Here is a 24264-nt window from a genome sequence, read left to right on the forward strand (position 1 = left end):
ACATGGCATCTGTAGAGGAGATGGTTTTGCTTGGTGTCATCCGAAACCTGCAAAAAAAAGGTGCAAAAAGTGTAGGCCTACGCGGCGGTGGCATGTGACACCCCTCACCAACCCGCAGATTATCTTCTCAAAATGTTGCGCCATTTTTAAATGACCACTTACAACTCATTGCCAAAGCAGGGGAACAATAAAATATAAAGGTCAAGTATACATATTGTATATATAATATAAGTATAAAACGTTAAATACAATATATATCAGATATTATGCTACTCTATCTATTTTCACGAATGGTCTGACTTCTGACTCTATACTGCCGCCTCGATTTCCGGTGGTATTGCTCCGTTTCTCCCGGAGCACTCCGGGTTCCTAAGCTCAGAGGCGACGGACCCACTGACGGACGAAACACCTCCGGGACCGGACGAAACGGTCCGTATCTGTATTTACCGTAGGGTGTGAATGGGCCTTTAGACTGCAGACCTAGGGGTTCGAACCCTCAACCTTTTGATTGGGAGTCAATTCCCCTAAACGCCCGCGAACCCTTTACATCTGAATGTAAAAGGGCATTGACGGGTCGCATTAAAATCGGATCAGCCACTTTCATCACCAATTGACCCTAGTCACACAAAATGGTGGCAAGAGTCGATTTGAATTCAAACTTGTATCAAAGTTTATAGCGAAATTTGTCCTGCATATACAACGGATTACATTTCTCAGTAAAAACATGCAACTCTGTTTGCTGAAGACAAATGCAAACCCTTCATGTCGCCGTTCTGTATTCTGAAACGCATTTTCTTCTTAAAATACAAATTGCTGTGTTATCCTTAATGTTGACAAGATAATGAAACAGGGGTTGTACCCATGCAATACTATTCCTCGCGATTGAGAAAGAAGGGTTACGACCACGGGACAAAAACAACTCCATTAATATTCGTTTAACATTTAACACTTGCTTTAGCACAAGATAATAGATTTGTCTTTCTAATTTTCGTTACGCTCGCCGAAGTTTGAGCGATCACCCACTGAGAGCCCTAATTAGTGGCTAATCCAGGTCGGTGTGTTGAACAGAAATATATCTGCCTCTCATTCCTCATTCGTTCTCTCTCTATTTATACGTCTGTATATTTATACAACTCTCTCGCTCTCTCTCCCTTTCTTTGTCTATGTCACTATGACTCTCTGTGTCGCTGTGTATTTTTTTTCCATGTCGCTTTCTCATTCGCTTTCTCTTCCTTTCTCTCCATTTATAAACCTACATTTGGGTGCTCTAAATATTTTTTATGTTCATTCTGATGTCCAAATAGAATAATTTAAAATAACAATAAAGGTTACAGTCATCTTTCTGTCTCTTTCTTGTTCCTCCTGGTTTGTCGTTTCTGTGTGTGTGTTATATTATATTTGTATTAATATACTTTCTCTGTCTCCCTGTTTTTATCTCTTTCTTGTTTACTCACGCTGTGTGTGTGTGTGTGTGTGTGTGTGTGTGTGTGTGTGTGTGTGTGTGTGTGTGTGTGTGTGTGTGTGTGTGTGTGTGCGTGTGTGTGTGCGTTCATATGTGTGTCTATCCCTCGTTCCCTGTCTCTTACTAACTCTCGCCCTCATTCTGTCCATATGTTCCCTTCTTTCTTGTTCTTTATCTTCCAGTCTCTTATTATCACTCTCTCTCCAACCCCTACTCTCTCTCTCTCTCATCTCTCTCTCTCTCTCTCTCTCTCTCTCTCTCTCTCTCTCATAGTGTATATCCATTCATGTCATGTATGAACCGGGTCAGGGTCAGGTCAATGCACTCTGGTAATTATCCCGTAGGTTAATTAACATCTGCGACATTAGATATCAGCGGTGGTAGTTTAGCTAGTGTCATACTCTCGCTTTGACTCGGTCCTCACAACGCACACACACACACACACACACACACAAACACACTAGTATTGTACTCCTGCTCTGACTCTGTACTTTTGAAACCAGATTGTTGAGTGAACACTCAAATTTGAGGCTAACAAAGTGAGATCCAAACTAGCAACCGGGGCTAATCTAGCAAAGTGAGTTTACAGTGAAAGCTACTCAAGAATCATACAATATTGAAACACCAAACACACTTGACTTTTAAATACACAAAGAAAATACATTTGAAAAAAACATTTTCTGCGTACTGTTTTAAATTATTAAATACCACTTATGACTCCAATTATGAAGTCAACTCAAAGGTTGGAAAAATATTTTTTTTTGATAATTCCGTGCTCTGTTACACCATGGAGGATAGAATGTTTTAATTAAATAAATAAACACTTATAATTTTTTTTTACAACATTTGAACGTTGTTTTTCTAGGCTTCTGCGGTTACTACTTTGAACGGTAATGGACTCTCTCTCTATTTCTCTCTCTCTCGCTCTCTCTGTGGTGGAAGGTTTAAATGGGTTTGCAGAATGAAGTGATTTGTTGAGAGTGATGCATGCAATCTCTAAAGCCATAAACAATCCTGCTTGGTATACACGCAAGGAGCTGTTGTCAATGTTGGAACACGCTGTTTGTCTTTGGAGATTCACCATGTTCCAGCCTGCTCTCTCTCTCTCTCTCTCTCTCTCTCTCTCTCTCTCTCTCTCTCTCTCTCTCTCTCTCTCTCTCTCTCTTTCGTCCCTGTTATATTCCTATGACTCACGCCCATCCCAGGCCGGCTCCTCTAACACCGTGAGACAGACCAGAGCAGGATCAGATGCTGAGATCAGCTCCAATGCGAGCATGAGGTTGTGATGAAGTGTTTGTCCGGGCTCTCTCTCTCTCTCTCTCTCTCTCTCTCTCTCTCTCTCTCTCTCCCTACTCTCTCTCTGTATCTCTCTCTCTCTCTCTCTCTCTCTCTCTCTCTCTCTCTCTCTCTCTCTCTCTCTCTCCCTACTCTCTCTCTGTATCTCTCTCTCTCTCTCTCTCTCTCTCTCTCTCTCTCTCTCTCTCTCTCTCTCTCTCTCTCTCTCTCTCTCTCTCTCTCTCTGTATATCTCCCTACTCTCTCTCTCTCTCTCTCTCTCTCTCTCTCTGTATCTCTCTCTCTCTCTCTCCGTACTCTCTCCCTCTCTCTCGCCACTAACACCTAAGAGATGAGAGCAGAACAGGGGCCAATGGGGGGGGGGGGGAGGAAGACAGTGGAAAAGTCAGGGAGATAGGGGTGAGACAAAAAGATAATGTTGGGAGAAAGGGAGACAGGGGGAGAGACAGGTAGTCAGGGGAGAGAAAAGTAACAGATAGCGGATAAACATTCAGTCAGACAGACAAACTGTATGAACAGACAGAGACGGACAGACGTTGAGCAGCTGGGGTCAAGACAGAGAGACAAATTGTTTTCTGCTTGATTTGGGTGACCTTAATACCAATGGTACAAAAAATCTAAAGGAACACCGACCACACAGACGCAAAGCCGCACACAGACACACACAGACACACACAGACACAAAGCCCCAAAAACACACACAAACCACACACATTAATACACACTGCAATGCACAACTTACGTGCATACTTGCGCACACACGCCCCCACAAAACCACACACACACACATACACACACACACACACACACACAGGGACCTAAGGCTACAGCAGATTGAAAGCAGCTTTGTGTTTTGCCCGGTTCTGATCTGAATTCTTTATGTAATAAATATGACTCAGCATCTGTGTGTGTGTGTTTGTGTGTGTGTGTGTGTGTGTGTATCCTGACTCTTGAGTGCAGCTACCTGCAGGGCATCCTAAACAGACACACACACACACACACACACACACACACACACACACACACACACACACACACACACACACACACACACACACGCACACACACACACAATCCCAATCACTCCCTCACACACACACACACACACACACAAACACACACACATGTATTTATGTCCTAATCATTGATATGTGCAGGAGGTTTCTCTGGATTGAATCATTCATGTTGTAGTTATGTGTTGTGTTTGACAGCCAATCATATGCCGAGGCGTGGAGCTGCACGTTTATTGCATGCAAATTAACAAAAGCCTACAAATAAGAAATACTAAAATCATGGAAATAACAAAGCGGTTATTTGGAAGTCTAGGATATTCACACACACACACACACACACACACACACACACACACACACACACACACACACACACACACACACACACACACACACACACACACACACACACACACACACACACGCACACACACACAAATAGCACTGCTCAAATATAGTGCACTTATCTCCAAATGTCTGGGACACATTTTGACTGTGATATACCGCCTCCACACCTCGTCAGGGATATGCGGTCTTTCAAGCTCAATGAACCGTTTATTATGGCCTGTTCCCTTTCGCTCATGGTGCACTTTCACTTCAATATCTTTGGTGCTATTTACGTTTAATTTTGCCCCACTTCCTGCTTTCTTCCAGGTCATGTGTGATGCGTCATGTGACCAGACATCATTAATCCCCACCCCCTCCCGTGCCACTTTAAGAGCTGCCATGTTTATAATTAATATAGGGTTAGGCGGCCACACATTCTGTCCCGGTGTCAGCAACATATTAAGGCCATCGTCAGAGCTGCCACATAGCAGCAGCCCTACAGACACACACTCACATGAACAGACACACATACACATAAACCAACCCGCCCACACCCAACCCAACACACACACACAATTGAACACAGCCAGACACACTTTCTCCCACGCACGCACGCACGCACGCACGCACGCACACGCACACACATAGACCCACAGTGCCCTCAAATCAATCTTTATCTTGTCATCATCATTAACCACCTACAGGGTCGGGGTTCGATTCCCTCCAATAGAGCAAGGCATCAGTGGCTTCCAGGGTGAGTGGTTAGATTCCCGATGTCAGCTGTATCTATTCCCTCTGGGTTTTGTGGGACATGTTGGCAGGAGGCACGTGGTTCAAACCCTCTTTCATCCAGAGAGATGTCCTTGGGCAAGGCACTCTAACTGTTGTCTGCAAGCTGGCATCGTCACACACGCTGTCAGTGTGTGTATGTGCTATCGGGTCTTTCAGTGTGTGTGTGTGCGTGTGTGTGTGTGTGTGCTAGTGGGTCTTTCAGTTTGTGTGTGTGTGTGTGTGTGTGTGTGTGTGTGTGTGTGTTTGTGTGCTTGCGGGTCTGTGTGTGTGTGTGTGTGGGTGTGTGTGTGTGTGTATGTGTGCTTGCGGGTCTTTGACTGTGTGTGTCTGTGTGTGCGTCTGTGTGTGTGCTTGCGCGTCCTCCAGTGTGTGTGTGAGTCACTTGTTGTAAAGCGCTTCCAGGGGCTGTTGTGAGAGGAAACGCACAACAGAATCGTACACACATAAGCCTGGAATAATACATACATCCTCCCCTCCCCCCGCCCATCCCAACTCAAACCAACGCCGTGCGCCCCTCAGAACAGCACCACGATGCTGACTGCTACACCCCGGGTCAGGCTGAGAGACGCTTGGGTCGGAAGGGAAGGAAGCAAGGAAGGATTGTAGGAGGGAAGAAGGGAGGAAAGAACGAATGAGGGTAAAAAGGAAGGGAGGATGGGGGTAAGTAAGGATGGATGGAAATTAGGGAGAAAGGAAGGAAGGAAGGGAGGAAGGAGGGAGGAAAGATGGAAGGAGAGGGGGGGAGGAGGGAAAGGAGGTAAGTAGGGAAGGAAGGAGGAAAGCAAAGAAGAGAGGGAGGGAAGAAGGGAGGATGGTAAAAAAGGAAGGAAGGAAATTGAAAGAAAAAGAGAAAGAAAAATAAAGTGATAGAAAACCAGAAAAAATGAGAGAAAGGAAGAAAGAAAGAGAGAGAGGGAGGAAGAAGGGAACATTGTAAACATCAGAGAACAGCGACGGGGACATCACGCGTGACTCGTCAGAGGGCGGCCGGCCGGCGGCGTGTTCCCTGGCAGAGGGAGGGAGGAGAGTGACATGAGGGGGGAGGAGAGGGGAGGCCGGGGAACAGAGGGGTTCCAGGGGGAGATAAACTGGGACATCGCTGACACACGCTGTCACCTGTTTGCTGCTTTGTTGGCTCGCAACGAGCCTGGCTTGTGCTGGGGGGAGGGGGGAGACAGAGGAGAGGGGGCGATGGGGGAGAGGGGGGATGAAGGAAGGAGGTGAGGGAGGAGGGGGGGGGGGAGGGGGTAGAGGGAGAAGATAAGGGGAGGAGGAGAGGACAGAGGAGGAGAGGAGAGAGGGAGGAGGGGAGGAAAGGAGGGGAGGGGGGAGAGGAGGGGGAGAGAAGGGGAGGAGGGAGAAGAGGGGGGGAGATAGAGGAGAGGAAGGAAAACGAGAGATGTGAGAACAAGGGAGATGAGGAGGGAGGAGGAGAGGGAAGGGGAGGGGGAAAGAGAGGGAGGGGAGGGCACGATTTGATGCCCAATTTGATGCTCGGTCGAACTTGTGCACATGGCTGGCTGAACAGAGGGCGAGCGAGAGTGGAGAGGGAGGAAGAGAGTGAGAGAGAGAGAGAGAGAGAGAGACCAAGGGAAAGGAGGAGGCAAAGGGCAAGAGAGAGATAGATAGAGGGCGAGAGAGAGACGAGGGCGGGAGCCCAAGAGGAAGGCAAAGGGCAAGAGAGAGAGAGAGAGAGAGAGAGAGAGAGGGGGGGGGGGGGGGGGGGGGGGGCATAGCATAGCCTAGCCTAGCGCAGCCTCCTAGCCCTCACTCGCTCTGAGCCAGCGACAGGATGCACAGGCAGTACCGTGACGAGAGTCCCCACCAGCGGCCGGAGGTAACGTCGTTAGCATCCCTCCAGCTCCCCACTCCTCCCTCTGTGTCCTTTTACTCCTACCCCCCCCAAATCCCCCAACCCCCACTGTGCTCACAACCCCTTTAACCTCCCACGTACACCGTCCTCCCAATACCCCCCATTCCTGGGATCACTTTATCCCCAGAGCTCTGCGTACGCTGAACCCCTTCAGTTAAAAGCAATCTGATTTGTTGATTTGTTGTTGTTTTAGTGTTTTAATGTGGGACCCCTTCGGCGTTTAGACTTTCTTCCGGTTTGACGGATGACAGAGAATTATGTGTTAGCGTCGGATCCAGACAGGCGATCTTATATGAACGGTTTCTTGGAAGGAGAGAGAAAGGAGGGAGTGTAGTTGCCCCGTCGGATTGTGATGGTTTTTATTGGTTCCCGGGTGTATGGGGTCGGGGTTGTGGTGTCTCAGACGTGTTGTGTTGTGAATCTGAATGTTGCTCACGCAAACCTCTAGTCGAAAATCTGTCTTCTCGTTTTTTATTCTTTTGACACCATAAATGCAATCCTGGAACGAATCTGTTCCGACAAATGATATGCAGAGTATTTGTTATTCTAGCAGTGAAACAACATTCATTTTGTCGATTTGCCAACTGTTTTGATTTAGGACGTTTAAACTCTTTTCTCGGAATCTCAGCTGGCATATATAGTGTCTTTATCTACTCCTTCCTGCATCCTCCCCCCCTTGCTGTCATATCGTCTACAAGCCAGGACACAAAATCCTGACAGCTATCCTCTCTTCAAATGTTTTTGATTTCCCCTTGCTCTACCTTGGTCGGTTTAGCTTCCAGAGGTAGAGAGGATTGACTTGTATCCCAGAAGGTTGCTGGTTCGATCCCCGGCTCCTCCTAGCTGAGTGTCGAGGTGTCCCTGAGCGAGACGCCTCACCCTGACTGCTCCCGACGAGCTGGCTGTCGCCTATTTGTTTGACCCTCAGTTCCTGACGTTTCACTTTTTCTGTGCGCTTTTCAGCAATCCCTGGACTGCAACCTGGGCCACCTCATCAAGAGGAACAATGAGCTGGAGTCTCTGATGGGGAAGCTCATCCAGACCTGCCAACATGTGGAGGTAGGGGGCCAATCCATGCCGAACTGTCCTTACCCAAACCCACCCTACAAGCTCACTTAAGACATTGTGATGTTCAAGGTCTGGTCAAACTCTCCTAAACACAGCCTAACAATTCAGCTTCACTGAGACGTCATGACGTATCATTGTATGTTGTACGTCCTGGCACTTAAAAATAGTACTCAGCATCGTGTAGCATCTTTTCCTAGCTATCTTTGGTTTATACGGGGAATAGGTTAACCTAGCGATTGGTTCCATGAACATTCTTACAGTACCGACCGAGATATATCTTTTCTTTCTTCCGACAAACGTGCTTATTGTGAATTGCGTTGGATGAAATTTCCTAAATGTAAATCAGGTTCAAGGGATAACCAACTGAATCTGTAATATTTTCTTGTAATTATGAACGGTCATCATGGTGTTCCATGAGATCCATTGCAATCTCACGTCTGTTCCAGCCTTCTGTAACTCGGAGCAAGGCAGCCGTACACAGAGCTACGTAGCAGCCCTATGGTAGCATAATTAAAAACCAGGCAAATACGTAGCAAACACCAAACTCAGTCGATCGAAACAGAAAGTAATTCACTCAACTTTAAATTCAAACACCAAAATATTGAATCGTCTGACCTAAAAACTTTGCCAGCCTGTAATGTGCAATCTGCATGTGTCTGGGTTTACAGATGTTTGCACTCTGGGATGTCCCAGTGAAAGCATGTATTCTCTCTCTCTCTCTCCCTGGGCTAAGCCGCTGCCTATGTTGTGTGCCCAGTAAGAGGCTTTACATAAGGCATTGCATACAGGGTCATAAAGAAGCCAAGCCTGAGTTTCATAACGGACAACAACAGCTAGCTTAAGTGGCTCCGCCAAGCTCGGGAAAAGAGGATTTAGATTGAGATTTATCTTTTCCCCCCGATTTGTAATGTTTCACAACGGAAGACATGGAGCCTTATGATGGTTTTGTGCCTGTGTGATTTGTTTATATTTAAATATGAGCAGGTGGTGTCTCTCGTTTCACTGCAGAGCTGTTCTGATTGTACGTGGATTAGAGTTTATTTGATTTCACAACCTCTGCGAATTAGGACTACAAAAGCACACCCAGATTGTGATGGATGAGTATGATGCTGGCAGCCTCCCTGCCATGACTGAAATATTCAGAGAGAAGGGCTCTCTAAATATTTGACACCAGTGGAGATCTTTTCGTCAAACCTTCTTGCACCAACCCCTGCAACCAGATGGGGGAGCAGAGAAGCCATTAATATATTTAGTTGATTCACGCCATTGGTTTGAAAATCCCAGAATATCTGATTTTTTTGGTTTGAAAAATATTTCTGTCTTTAAATTTGTATTTGGCTTCACACGCACACACAGAGTTGAAGCCCTATCAACATCTGCCGATAATATATAATTCTTTGGAAAGTATTTAATATGAGCAGGAGCTAAGCATCTGTAACACTTCGAGTCAATGGAAGCGGCTAACTGAAAGTTAAAGCTAACCCAGTGAACTCCCCTTCTGGACAAAGAATGAGGAATTTAAAATTACACATCTCGTCTGAGTCTAGGTAAAACAGGCAAATTTCCAATTACCAAAAAGCCATTTTCCATAAATCCCTGCCTACCCCTTTGACGCAGATATTCCAATAAAGTTTTTGGGGTCTTTTTCATGAGATCTGTATTAACAATTTTAAAAAAGGGTGTGAAGAATTGGTGAAACTAATGAAAAAGTGCAAACACATTTGCCAGAGAAGACTTCTTCTGTGCTAAGAAGGTAATGATGAATATAAAATGGGTCCCAGTTTCATTAAGCGTGTCTGAGCAATCAGAACCTATTTTGAGTAACTGGGATAACAATGACTTGGCCAGGCATATAGTGGAATATGATTTGTTAACACCAGATGAGACTCATTTGCCGATGGTTTTGGTGGATGTGCTTTCTGCTGAAGTTCGGTTTGAGTTCAAGAAGATGAGCCGCCTTCTCATACATGCGTGTGTGTGTGTGTGTGTGTGTGTGTGTGTGTGTGTGTGCATGTGAGTGTGTGTTGTTAGATGGATTACTTCCCAGTGGAAGATGTTTCTTGGCTCTGAAGCATTACTGCTGTTTTAATATCCACTAGAACTTGTGTGTGTGTGTGTGTGTGTGTGTGTGTGTGTGTGTGTGTGTGCATCCGCGCAAAGTGCCTAGCATTACGCTGAATCATATTCTGTTGTATAAGACCAGCTCTAATTCACTCTGTTAAGAGTATGAATCATTAGCGACCATGAATCATGAAAGAGTGTGAATCATGTCAGAGATGAAAAATGGGCATCCAAAATGGCCGGCAATTTAGCTATTTTTACATTTCCGAATTGAAGGTGCAGTTAGATGAAGGTTTTAGGTGAAGGCTTAGGTAATGAATACATATATAAACCACATATTTAAAATCGTAGCCATATGTATTTACTTACATAAATTATTGTGAATGCTAACTATTGGCTATATGATAAATACACTGAATTCTGGCGGGAGGAATTTGTACCTATTCATTTTCCCCTGATGATACAAAGAACAGCAAATGAAACAGGAGAAAGAAAAAGACTGAGAGAAATAAAGAAAGAAAGCCACTAAACAGAATGCAATGGACTGAGCACTCGTAAAGCGCAGTGTGGCTTTACGGCCTCGTTACAGGCGTATTTAAAGGTTATGTGATTACGTTTCTGCTGCCTCCAGCCATATTAAGACCCCAGTGCGTGGGATGGGGGATTTAAACAGCTGTTACCAGATATTAAAGACACTGCTCGTGATTTTATCCGCAAACTGGAGTTGCTGGGTGAAATAAGGCTGTGAGTCTGTCCCTCTTAAAGGGAATATAATGTGTCTGGATCGCGACTAGCCTAGCCTAGCCAAGCCTGCTTCATAATGCATTTTTCAAATTTTGCAAGTGTTTTGACAAAACTTTAGAATCTCATCATCTTGATCATTTCAAAAATGTTGATTTGTATAAAAACAGTTAGTGAGAGTGTGTGTGTGTGTGTGTGTGTGTGTGTGTGTGTGTGTGTGTGTGTGTGTGTGTGTGTGTGTGTGTGTGTGTGTGTGTGTGTGTGAGAAAGTGAAAGTGAGTGTGTGAAAGTGAGTGCATGAGAGAGTGAGTGATTTCTGTGTCGGCCATAGCTTTAGGTTTTTGTGTGATATTTGTGATATAAAGAAAGCGAATTTGTGTGGAGGATTTGGTTTGTGTGTGAGAGTGGATTAGTGTGCACGTCTACATGGGTGTGCGAGCTCTGCCCATCCATGCGCCCGATGCAAACCACGTGTTCGTACATTGAGACGGGTCCCTCTCGCCTCCCAGGTGAACGCGTCCCGGCAGGAGGGCAAGCTGCTTGAGGAGTGCGACCTCCTCATCGAGATCATCCAGCAGCGGAGGCAGATCATCGGCTCCAAGATCAAGGAGGGCAAGGTAGGAGACGCCTCCGTGGAGGTCAGCCTGGTACCAGTCAGGGGCGGTGTCAGGCGGGGGGCTGGGGTGTCACATCCCCCCCCCCCCCCCCCCCCCCCGCATAGAAAATAAATAATGGTACAGTCCACCCCATGCGCCGTGTTCCTTTCTGACTAAATTGTGCAAATTGTGTATAAAACAATTTGGAAAAAATAAAAAGTTCAGAATCAGAGCTACTTCTATTACATCTTTTTATACTTCTTATTGTACCCAGAAGTACACAATAGTAAAATTATTAGGCTTGGTTCCTCAACAGTCAGATAGCAGCAACAATACAAGATCAATTAAATAAAGATGAGTAAAAAAAAAAGTAAACATCAGTAGCATCATCAATAGATCAGTTAGCTGCTTCCTCCTTCCTCTTCCTCCCGCACCTCCACCCTTACTTCTGCTACACCCTTATCACTACACCCTGCCCTCTACTAAGTCCCGCCCCTTTCAGTCTATCGTGCCTCCCTTTATAATCCATGATGTGTTTATTGACTATTTATGCTCTTACGCTTTTAACCCTTAAGCACTTAATAAGGTTTTAACCCGGTAACCGAGTAGTCATTTATTTGGTTTTATTTTATCTTCTTAAGCGTTTACCATTAACAACTTTCTAGATGTCTCTAAAGGGGATTTTAACTTGGCAACATTCCATGCATTATTGAACCTAATATTCAGACCCGCTTCAAAGTGAGTTGAATTCGAGCACGCCCATCTTACCCGCCCTCACTTGATTCATTTGTAAAAGTCGTAAAAAGTTAGACGACAGCGGTATTAACCTCTACGACTTTATGAGTGATGCCCTGAGTCAGTGACGTCACCCAGCCATTGGGAGACAGAACAAGCTGAAGCCTGCTGGAATCCCCATCGCTCCGTCGAGAGCGCCGTCTCTGGGTTTGATTGATCGGGGCTGGGGAGCTCAGCGCCCAGTCATCGCTCACGCTCGCTCGCGTTATGAACGAGGGGCAATCGATAAACCCCCTGTAGGGTGTGACGCATCGCTCGCCAAGCGTGCCGCCATGCGTGTGTGTGTTTGTGTGTTTGTGTGTGGGAGTTGGCCTGTGTTTGTGTGTGTGTGTGTTTTTTTTTGTGTGATATTACGCGTCTTTGGTTTTAGGTGTGTGTGTGTGTGTGTGTGTGTGTGTGTGTGTGTGTGTGTTCGTGTGTAGGCCTATGTTTATGAGTTTGGGTTTTTTGAGTGTGAGATTGTGTGTGTGTGTTTCTGTGTGTAGACCTATGTTTGTGAAAGAAATTCAAAGGTTAGAAAAAAGAAAAAAATTAAACAACACAAATAATCGTTACCATACAGAAAACAGACAAATTTACCATTTTTTACTTGTGTCCAAACCTTTTCACATTTTATTTCCAAGCTAGACATTTTAATTAAAGAGCGTTTTTTCACCCAGGCGAATGGGTCACTCAGGCCGTCTGCAGTGCAGTGTGAACAGAGGGTGAACTTCCTGGCTGCCGCCCTGCAGATGGGGCGACACGTTTTGGCCGCTTCAACGGAAATCCCCGAGCATATGGAAAAAGGAATTAATTTGGACCCAAAAGCCGGTTTTGTTGTCTAATAAAAGCCGGGTCTTACAGCTCTCTCTTCTCATGAGAAAAACGCCCCACCCCCAAAAAAACAACAACGATCGTTAATCAACCGACTGTTTTACTGGCTCTTGGGAGAAGTGGCAAAATGTAAAAAAAAGACAAAGGTGAAAGGAGAAAATAGTGTCCTCTTTTGAGTAGCATTTCTGAGAAAACGAAATAGCCCATCAGTGAAATGTTCAATGGACTGCATTTATGTAGCGGTTTTCTATCTAACCCTAACCCGTTATTTTACAATATTGCCTAACATTCACCGATTCACGTACACATTCACACACCGACAGCGGAGTCAACCACGTGAGGTGACAGCCAGCTCGTCAGGAGCAGTCAGGGTGAGGCGTCTTGCTCAGGGACACTTCAATAAACAGCTAGGAGGAGCCGGGGATTGAACTAGCAACCCTCTACCTCCTAAACTAAGCTGTTGTTCCTCCTGGGGTATCAGCTCAATTCCAGATTTGCTGTGTGGTTTTTGCTATGTCTGCAGAACTCCACATCAGGACTAGGTCTCCATGCACCAAAGAGCTCACCTCCCCTCTTCCTTTCTGATTGGCCCAGGGTGCACGGTTTCTGTCGCCTAGAAACAGTCGGAAGATTCCGGGTTTGATTCACCGGATGTCTGCAGCCTACTTGTAGGCATCCTTGCGCGATGTGTCCATAACCCCTGCCTGCTCTTTAGTGATAAAAAAAACGTCATGACATCGGGAAAGCATTTCCTCACACAATAGGATTAAGCAGAACTATTTTACTGATTAAAGACCGTAAGTCGCAGTTTTACAGCCAAAGCCTTGATGAGAATGCGGCAGATGCAGTTTATAAAACATTAAGAATAGAGTGTTTTTGCAAAGAAACGACAAAATGGCGCATTTGACCTCAATCCACTTGCCGTCCCAAATCTGCCACTTTGAATATCTTCAGCCTCGCGGAAAACGTGGGTCTGAAAAAAAAAAAACTAGAGAGGGAGAGTGAATAGCTAGCCTTAAATAATAAAAAATGGCCACAACAGGATTACACTGATAAACAGACAACTTACGCTGTTATCGAGATGCTAATTCTATGATCTGTTTCTATGATTTCACGGTTTGAGGCTCAGTGGCTTAGATGCAGACGCTGGCGTTTTTTCTTTCTATAGTTTGTGCTGCTGCCTAAAGCCCGGAAGCTTAGTCATAGAAGCAGTTTGGTAGAATGTGACGCTTTGTGTATTTCAATAGCCTCCGCAGAAACCACATAAACATCTCCATAGTTCACGAGGTCACTTACAAAGGGCCAATCAGCTGTCCCCAGACAAAACCTACAATCTCCATCCTCAATAACTCTCGTTTTTTCCCCTCCCTCCCTCCATCCAATGCCCCCCCAACATCTCCATTTTGTCCTCTATTCATCACTCCTTCCATCCATCACTCTTAAACAACCGTAAAACATCTGCACTCCTTGCTCCCTCACTCCTCCTCTTCCCACCTCCTCCTCCCTCCCTCCCTTTCTCTCCTCACCCCTCCCTCCCTCTTACACCCTCCCTCCTTCTCTAAACGTCTCTACTTTTCCTCTCTAACCTCCCTCATCTGTCCCAAACCCTATCCTCTATCGCTACAACCCCACCTCTCCTCTCACCTTCCCTCCGTCATCCCCAAACTCCACCCCTCCCTCCCTCCTTCCCTCCCTCCTTCCCCTCCATCCCTCCCTCCCTCCCTCCCTACCTCCCTCACTCCTTCCCTCCCTCCCTCCCTCCCTCCTTCCCTCCATCCTTCCCCTCCATCCCTCCCTCCCCTCCTCCCTCCCTCCCTACCTCCCTCACTCCTTCCCTCCCTCCTTCCCTCCCCTCCCTCCCTCCCTCCCTCCCTCACTCCTTCCCTCCCCTCCCTCCCTCCCTCCCTCCCTCACTCCTTCCCTCCCTCCCCTCCCTCCTTCCCTCCCTCCCCTCCCTCCCTCCCTCCCTCCCCTCCCTCGACCATCTCCGGCCCAATCTCTCCTCTTTACCCCACCCTCCCCGCCCTCCCTCCTCCCTCCCTCCCTCCCTCCATCCCTCCCTCCTTCCCTCCCCTCCCTCCCTCCCTCCATCCCTCCCTCCTTCCCTCCCCTCCCTCCATCCCTCCCTCCCCTCCCTCCCTCCCCTCCTCCCTCCCTCCCTACCTCCCTCACTCCTTCCCTCCCTCCTTCCCTCCCCTCCCTCCCTCCCTCCCTCCCTCCCTCACTCCTTCCCTCCCCTCCCTCCCTCCCTCCCTCCCTCACTCCTTCCCTCCCTCCCCTCCCTCCTTCCCTCCCTCCCCTCCCTCCCTCCCTCCCTCCCCTCCCTCGACCATCTCCGGCCCAATCTCTCCTCTTTACCCCACCCTCCCCGCCCTCCCTCCTCCCTCCCTCCCTCCCTCCATCCCTCCCTCCTTCCCTCCCCTCCCTCCCTCCCTCCATCCCTCCCTCCTTCCCTCCCCTCCCTCCATCCCTCCCTCCCCTCCCTCCTTCCCTCCCCTCCCTCCCTCCCTCCCTCCCTCACTCCTTCCCTCCCTCCTTCCCTCCCCTCCCTCCCTCCCTCCCACCCTCCCCTCCCTCCCTCCCTCCCTCGACCATCTCCGGCCCTATCTCTCCTCTTCACCCCTCCCTCCCCTCCCTCCCTCCACCCCTCCCTCCCTCCCTCCCTCCCTCCCTCCCTCACTCCTTCCCTCCCTCCTTCCCTCCCCTCCCTCCCTCCCTCCCTCCCTCCCTCCCTCCCTCCCTCGACCATCTCCGGCCCTATCTCTCCTCTTCACCCCTCCCTCCCCTCCCTCCCTCCACCCCTCCTTCCCTCCCCTCCCTCCCTCCCTTCCTCCCTCCCTCCCTCCCTCCCCTCCCTCCTTCCCTCCCTCCCTCCCTCCCTCCCTCGACCATCTCCGGCCCTATCTCTCCTCTTCACCCCTCCCTCCCCTCCCTCCCTCCACCCCTCCTTCCCTCCCCTCCCTCCCTCCCTTCCTCCCTCCCTCCCTCCCTCCCCTCCCTCCTTCCCTCCCTCCCTCCCTCCCTCCCTCGACCATCTCCGGCCCAATCTCTCCTCTTCACCCCTCCCTCCCCTCCCTCCCTCTATCCCCTCCAACCTTTCCTCTCCACCCCTCCTCTCCATCTCTCTAACTCCATCTATACATCCACCCCCCCCCCCCCCCCCAGACGGTGCGCATGAGGAAGCTGGCCCAGCAGATCTCCACCTGCCAGCAGTGCATCGAGCGCTCCTCCTCCCTCATCACGCAGGCTGACCAGACGCTGAAGGAGACCGACCACGCCCGCTTCCTGCAGAGCGCCAAGGGCATCACCGAGAGGTGAGGGGGGAGGGGACGGGGGCGGCCATTTTGGGAGACTAGAGTGTAGTTCCTCAAGAAAGTTAGATAGATAGATAAATGAAAACATTATTGTCCACTGAATTAACATACATTGTAAATTCGTCTTTGGCAATCCGGCAGCATAAATCCCAACACATAGACAATATAAGTAAAGTTATATAAACACAGAAGGCCTTTTGGTGGTGTGCTGTGGTAATGATGCAGCGTGAACAGCTGTCAACAGGAAAGAGAGGAAAGAGAATTTATAATAATTTGGTTTTCCTTCGTTCCGATTGGTTCCAAGTTGCTAGTTCATGTCCCTCGTGTGTGCTTTGAAAAGACAGTGACAAAACTTTAGAAAGAGTCGAGAATTACGACTTTTGATCATCAACTGGAGTCGCCCCTCTAAAAATCTATACCCTCAAATAAATAAAACAAATAATTCTTGTGGATAATTCAGGCACTATCACGACGCATCCCTTATTCCCGACGAATTTCGCGATTTGCTCCCCAAGGGTTTCCATGGCGACGGCGTCCACCCAGGTGCTGATCCCTGAGATCAACCTGACGGACACCTTCGACTCGTTCGCCCTGGACTTCACCCGGGAGAAGAAGCTTCTGGAGAACCTGGACTACCTGACAGGTAAACAACCCCCTCCCTCCCTCCCCTCCCCCCTCCCTCCCCCCGACGTTGCTAAGCGATGCGGTCCAGTGGAGCGACGTGAACACAAAACACAGACCATAAAAAATCCAGAAGTGTGCAAACATGTGCATTGTGGATATGTATGTATGTGTTATATTGTATATTATTAGTACTGTCGTTCTTGACATCGGTCTGTTTGTTAGCTTAGAGTACAGTCAACCTCGGTGTCAGTCAAAACACATGCAGCGAGCATAGAGAAAATGAGCATCACATACGCAGGTTATACATTATATATGTATCTCACTACTATAATATCAGGCCTGTCGCACCAGTTACTCATGTGCGCATGTGCCTAGCAGCCTGCAGCTCACACACACACACACAGCACGCGCAAATGCATACATACACTGCTCACACACTAGCTGCTTTCAGACACACATGTAAGTCCTGATATTCTCCTGATGGGCCGTATGTGTGAACAACATATCCTGACATTTGTACCCTGAAAATCTCCTGAACAATACTACCCGTGAGGTAGTATTTTCTCCGTAGGAAATGTAAATTGCCTTATATGTGAATGAGGAGTAGAAAGTCTGTATTTCTCACACCACTTCAGTGGTGTGAGATGACGGCTGTTGCTCTGGCATGTCATTGACAGGCCCCCTAAATTATAATCAGCCTGTTGCCTTTTGTTCGCTGAATGATTAAAAAGTATTTTAATGTTGGCACTGCTTTTAAGAGTCATTTGTGGTGAACAAATGTTATAAATTGTAAAATTATAGGTACAATTTTATTCTATTATGCACTCAGAAATTTGTTACATTATTAACTGGGGTTTCTACATTATTGCTATGGGTTTAATTATAACTAGAGGTTGAGCACGCTCAATGCGTGCACGAAAACTCTAGTATAGATAATATATAAAGCCTGCAACATGCAGGGGAAGGACTTTAAAGCTGTTGTTTTGGGAGGAGGAAAGGAGGCCTGCAATGTTATTGAGTTGTTTTCTTTAAAGCAAAGGGGTGTGTGTGTGTGTGTGTGTGTGTGTGTGTGTGTGTGTGTGTGTGTGTGTGTGTGTGTGTGTGTGTGTGTGTGTGATGAAAGAGGCCTTGCTGGAGGGTCCTCGGCAGAAAGTGAATCATCACTCAGAGAGAGAGAGAGAGAGAGGTCGATAGAGGCAGAGAGGCAGAGAGGCAGAGAGAGAGGCAGAGAGAGAGAGATGCAGGAAGACAGAAAGAGTTTCCAGAGGAATAAGTTTCCCTGTTAAAATTGTTATTTGCATTTTATTCTTGGTTCATTTGGGATATCGAAAGTTAACTGAATTGCCTTTTTTCTTTTGGCATAGCTTAGAATACCACAGCCAATAAAAAGCCAATCCTACTCCATGATAAAGGCAAAATAAAATGGTGGTTTTATTTTGATGCAATAAAACTGATTATCTTTCTTCGCCTGTGAATACAGCGCCGTAGTGAGGTCATGCTCAACACAAACTGCCGAGACCATCGCCCAGTCTCATCAGCAACACAACAAAGTACAGAAATAACAAACCCCAAACCCTGGCGGTGTTAGATCATCACACTGCCAGGTCAACACAAAGGACCACAGCACCAATCATAGCAACATATGAACATATACGTTATGGTTCATTAGGCTCCATTCAGTGTCCATGCTTTGCATTGACCGGGAACACATTTTAAAGCGGTCCTATTTTACCACCATTTGGGAGTGTGATTGATCCCCATTTTACCATCATGTATGAATGGGGATTGGCCATTACGAGCAGTTTCAGGATCTGCCCTGCCTTGTGAGTTAGTGACATCACAAGTGGGAGACTCCACCTTGATAGATGCTGGATAGATCGGCCAGTTGGAGCAGTCCACTCGGCAGCGCTGGCCCTTTAAAACATATTTAAAGGGACAGGCTTTCTATATATTTAAAAGGCCATCAATGCAAACAAGATCATTAAAAACCTCAAAAGGGGAAACAAAAGCAAACAAAGACCACTTGCAACTGAATGGTAGCCCTGATTGGAAAGTTAACCTTTGCACCCATGTCCATATCCCCCCCCCCTACCCCCTTCCTCCTCCACAGCTCCGACCGCGCCCAACATCAGGGAGGAGCTGAGCACCGCCTCCTACGACACCATCAGCGTCCACTGGACCTCCGACGACGAGTTCTCCGTCCTCTCCTACGAGCTCCAGTACACCATCTTCACCGGGCAGGCCAACATCGCCAGTGAGTGTTCAGGAAATGCCCTTAAGCATGCCTGACCCCCATGACTCCACCTTTAATGACCACTTTCAGGTTCTGCCCACGCCCCTTTAATTCATGTCCAATAAGGAGAGGTTTGGGGCATTATGGCTTCCTCACCAGGTGACCGGGTGGTAGCCATACCAGCCAATCAGAGGTGATACCCTGTGGTTAACCTAGAGAGGAAGGCATGTATTGCAAATCGACGTTCAGTCGGTGTCCGGGTTCCGTTGTTCTTTAATAACCAGTCACGGTCGCAGTGGTCCATTAGCGCAACGTTTAAGAGCGTTCGTCTTAATCGTGAGGTTGCTGGTTCGGTCCCCCTTTTGTGGCTTATTGATGTTGTGTTAAGAATCAGGGTTTGATTGGTCACATTAGGATGCAAGATGATATAGTGTTTCCCTAACGAGGTGAGTCACATTATGAATGTAATGAATCACTTTTTAATGTGTTTGCTAACTTTTCTCCATTAACGATAACTTTTGTAATGTTATCAGCAACTTCACTGACGTTATTGGAAACTTTGCCGATGACTTTATTGGCTGAAGGGGTTGCTTAGTCTTAACCTCTTGATGCAATGTGTGCCCAAGTGCGTCGCATGCTTGATTGCACGTGAAGATCGAGCGTGGATGCGAACGCATACGCACGCACGCACACACACACGCATACACACACACACACACTGACACACTCAGATCTGCATCACCAGATATCTATACTTAGTTCCATCTCAAATTGACATCAAGGTTACATAGGATAACCTGACGCACGCACGCACTTACGCACACACACAGAACTGGGAATTCGAAAGACACCATGTGGCTCCATCAACATAGACAGACAAATGGCCCCACATAGACACACAGCCACACACAGACACACAGACACACACAGCCAGCCTGCCCGCCTGTGTGGCATCGAAGCGAGGGCCTGGCAGTGCTGTCTGGCCAATGAGGTGTGAATGACTTCCTCCTGGGCCCCAAACACACACACACACACACACACACAGACACACACACACACACACACACAGACAAACACACACACACACACACACACACACACACACACACACAGACAGGGGCCCCGTCGCGCTGCCTGCTGGCCCCAGGTCCACGCGCTGCTCAGACGGAGCCCCACTTGTCACAAACGACTCTAAACACGCTGCGCCGAGCGGCGCTAGGCTACGCTAATCTCTGCTATGCTAAGCTACGCTAGGGCACTGAGGCACGGAGAGGGGATGCGTCTGAATGGGAGGAACACGGTGTAGGAAATCAGAATAAGGGGCTTCATCTTTTCCCCAGGATGACATGTTTGTTAATACAGGATTTTATTTGTGTGTTTGTCGGCTCACGATAGGAATTCAGCAGGTAATAAAAAATATATTAAATGTAATTTCATATTTTTTCGATTTTCTCTGTTTTTTATATAAGGTTATTTAAGTAGCCCAGTGCTCATACATTAAGGTTTCGGCGAAGGGTGAATCATCACTTGTGGGTTTCGTCTTTAATTAAAGAATTATGCGTAATACGATATATTACCTCTTCCAGTTGACTCACTGGTATAAATGATGGCTCAAACAAAGAGCAGGGGCAGGGACTTTGATGGGGTGGGAGGAAATGGTCAACAAGACAATCATATATTTACCGCCATTTCCTCCCGTACAAACGGTGGCCCTGAAGTGTTTGCTGTCGTGTTTTGCACTTCAGGGCCACCGTACGCATGTACTGGAGCTGAATTCCTTTTTTTTTCGTTTCATTTTTCTCATTATACAGATTCGTACCCATGACATTCTTTCAAACAAAGAACCTAGATTTTTTGTGGAATTCTCTTGATGTGGAATATGCCATTGATATTAGTAAACCCTGGCAGGAACACGTCACCGAGATTTACATCGAAAAGCAAACCCTTTTATATTTACCGCCATTTCCTCCCACACGACCTTTCCTGTTCCTAGCGCCACGACGCGTCACATGACATGGGCGTGGCCACATGACGTTCGGACGTGTCACATTTCAAGGGGCGGGGCTTAGCCTCTCCATTCCACCCCCCAAGGACTCGCCGCTCCCAACCCTCATCTCTCCCTCACCGCCCTCTCCCTCCGCCCCCTCCAGGCTTGTGCGACTCCCTGGACAGCTGGATGATCGTGCCCAACATCAAGCAGAACCACTACACGGTGCACGGCCTGCAGTGCGGCACCAAATACGTGTTCGTGGTGAGGGCCATCAACCAGGCGGGCAGCCGCAGCAGTGAGCCGGGGACGCTCAAGACCAACAGTGAGTAGAGACCCGGTTGGCATGCTAACCCGTTTTAGCACGCTAACCGCTTGTTCAAGTTGAAGCGCCTTCACGATCGCCGTGACCGTTTTCCACTTCCATCGTCAACAAGACAATCATCGTCATCCTCGTCATGCTAACCCCTGTTAGCACGCTAACCCCGGTTAGCACGACAAACCCTGTTAGCGCGGTAATCCCTGTTAGCATGATAACCGCTGTTAGCACTCGAACCCCTGTTAGCACGCTAAACCCAGTTAGCATCGCGACCACCGCCTTCATGTTCGCCGCTGCCGTCAACGTCTCCACTTCCATCGTCATCTTCACAATTATCTTCATGCTTACCCCAGTCAGCCTCGCGTCACTTTGACGATCGCCGGTGCCACCTTTTCCATGTCCGTCGTTATCATCACAATAATCGCATCAACCACCACCAGTATCATAGTCATCCCGATCACTTCCCACTACCACCTCCATCATCAGCACCATCAGCACCATATCATCCACCTCCACCACAGCTATGCCCATCGACACCACCACATCCACCACCACCACTACCACCACAACATCCACCACCACCACTACAACATCCACCACCACCACCACCACAACATCCACCACCACCACAACATCCACCACCACCACCACAGCATCCAACACCACCACCACCACCACAACATCCACCACCACCACCACAACATCCACCACCACCACCACAACATCCACCATCACCACCACCAGCACCACCAACACTGCTACGTCCTTCGACACCACAACATCAACCATCACCCCCACCACCATCACAACAACCTCAGTCAGACCTCAATACCACCGCCAGCACAACCCCAACCCCACCCCAAAAAACACATTCAGAACCTTTTATGAAGCATTGCAAAATGCATTAACAAACACACAAACCCATTAACCATTGAGAAATAATCTCAAAACACCCGCACACGGGGACACTTTACGATAGGGTAACATATGGCACCCAGTCAATAAAGAGGAAGACATTAGTATGATAACCACATAGACACACACACAGACACACACACACACACACACACACACACACACACACACACACACACACACACACACACACACACACAAAGACAAGGCAAAACCTTGGGAGTAGATCATAGAAACCGCGGCAGGAGTGAGGTGATCCGTGGTGGGACCATACATCATCACCCATCCCTTATGAAGGCACCAGGCCATTAGGACAAGCTAGGAGACGGTATGAGAGCCCCTCAAAGCTCTGTTTCCCACTCAGTTCAGTTCTTCTCTTTGCGCTTCTGTTCCGCTGGAGTATGGAGATGGTGTTCATATCTACGTCCATCCGTTCATAAATCCATTCCTACACACAACCATCCATTGAGTTGGGATCCATCCCACCACCCATCTATCCCTTCCGTTCAACATTTAATAATCTTGTCTCTTCATTTTCTACCCTCCACCCCTATCATCGCACCTCCTCCCACCCCCTCCACCACCTCCTCCCAACCCCTCCTCCCCCTCCCCAATCCTCCCACCTCCACCTCCCCCCCCTGCGCCCTCCCAGGCCAGCCCTTCAAGCTGGACCCCAAGTCGGCGCACCGCAAGCTGAAGATCTCCCACGACAACCTGACGGTGGAGCGGGACGAGGCCACGTCGAAGAAGGCCCACAGCCAGGAGCGCTTCTCCAGCAACAGCAGCTACGGCGTGGTGGGCAACGTGTACATCGACAGCGGCCGCCACTACTGGGAGGCGCTGATAGGGGGCAGCACCTGGTGAGTGGCACTAACCTGGGAGGGAACCTCAGGGAATCTGAGACCAGGGGGTACGTCAGGGTTTGGCTGAGGCACAATGTCTCAAAGCTGATAGAGCAACGCTTGAGTCTGAGCGAGGTTTATCAAAGAGTGTGGTTCACACTGATGGAGGAGTGGACGAACGCTACGTTCGACCCCCGGAATTGTTTTTTCTGAACTTTGTAAACTTTCTTAACTATGACTGAGGAAATTCAGTTGCTTTCACTTCTCAACTCTCACTTTTGTGATTCTGGAAAAGTACAGTAAAACTGTTGATTTTGAGCTTGTCTGGAGCTGATTGTGGGCCAACTTGTGGATACAATAAGGGATGCTCCTCCCTTCCTGTTTAGCCATTCACAATCTTAAGTTCACCCACACTGATGCTAGGTCAAACTTGTTTTGGGGCGTTACCCCTGGACTCCCCCAAGACTGACCCTACCTTGTCCACTTAAGGGTCAATGTTTTGTGTTTCCCTCAGGCCTTTATATCTGTCGATATTCATTATTAAGACTCAATGAATCAAAGTCAAAGGCGACTTCCACTTTCGGCGTGAAGTCGCGAGCCGACTTTAAAACACGCGTCCTGTCGTCTCCCCTCAGGTACGCCGTGGGCGTCGCCTACAAGTCGGCGCCCAAGCACGAGTGGATCGGCAAGAACTCTGCCTCGTGGGTGCTGTGCCGCTGCAACAACTCGTGGGTGGTGCGCCACAACAGCAAGGAGCTGACGGTGGAGCCCTCGCCCCACCTGCGGCGGGTGGGGGTCCTGCTGGACTACGACGCGGGCGACCTGAGCTTCTACGACGCATTGGGCTCGCAGCACCTGCACACCTTCAACGTGTCCTTCGCCCAGCCCGTGTGCCCCGTGTTCAACGTGTGGAACAAGTGTCTGACGGTGCTGACCGGCCTTCCCATCCCCGACCACCTGGAGGCGCTAGAGCCCCTCAGCTGAGGTCCGGGAGGGAGGGTGGAGCCGGGCCATCGGGAGGGTGGGAAGGGAGGGTACTTGGAAGGCAGTCGTCGGAAAAAGTGTTCTTCGGAAAGCGGTCCTCGGAGATCTGTCTTCGGAAAGCGGTCTATTGAAAGCGGTCTTCGGATAGCGGGCTTCAGAGAGCGTTCTTCGGAAAGCGGTCTCATAAGGTGTCTTACAAAACAGAAGATT

The 24264-nt window shown here is 48.3% G+C and overlaps 1 protein-coding gene across 1 annotated transcript in view; it reads left to right on the top strand.

The window, feature by feature from the left end:
* LOC307074469 (E3 ubiquitin-protein ligase Midline-1-like) overlaps window positions 1–24054 on the top strand; it is a gene marked incomplete at both ends in the record, with an annotated part of 27965 nt that extends 3911 nt beyond the window's left edge. Inside the window, 8 exons of the mRNA XM_079734631.1 lie at window positions 7726–7821; window positions 11142–11249; window positions 16002–16150; window positions 16666–16793; window positions 18885–19028; window positions 21158–21319; window positions 22881–23088; window positions 23706–24054. Coding sequence (XP_079590757.1) covers window positions 7726–7821; window positions 11142–11249; window positions 16002–16150; window positions 16666–16793; window positions 18885–19028; window positions 21158–21319; window positions 22881–23088; window positions 23706–24054 — 1344 coding nt within the window. The remainder of the gene's footprint in view (window positions 1–7725; window positions 7822–11141; window positions 11250–16001; window positions 16151–16665; window positions 16794–18884; window positions 19029–21157; window positions 21320–22880; window positions 23089–23705) is intronic.
* Between the last annotated feature and the right edge of the window lie 210 nt (window positions 24055–24264).

Source organism: Pollachius pollachius (assembly GCF_949987615.1).
Source record: "Pollachius pollachius genome assembly, chromosome: 4".
Classification (NCBI taxonomy): domain Eukaryota; kingdom Metazoa; phylum Chordata; class Actinopteri; order Gadiformes; family Gadidae; genus Pollachius; species Pollachius pollachius.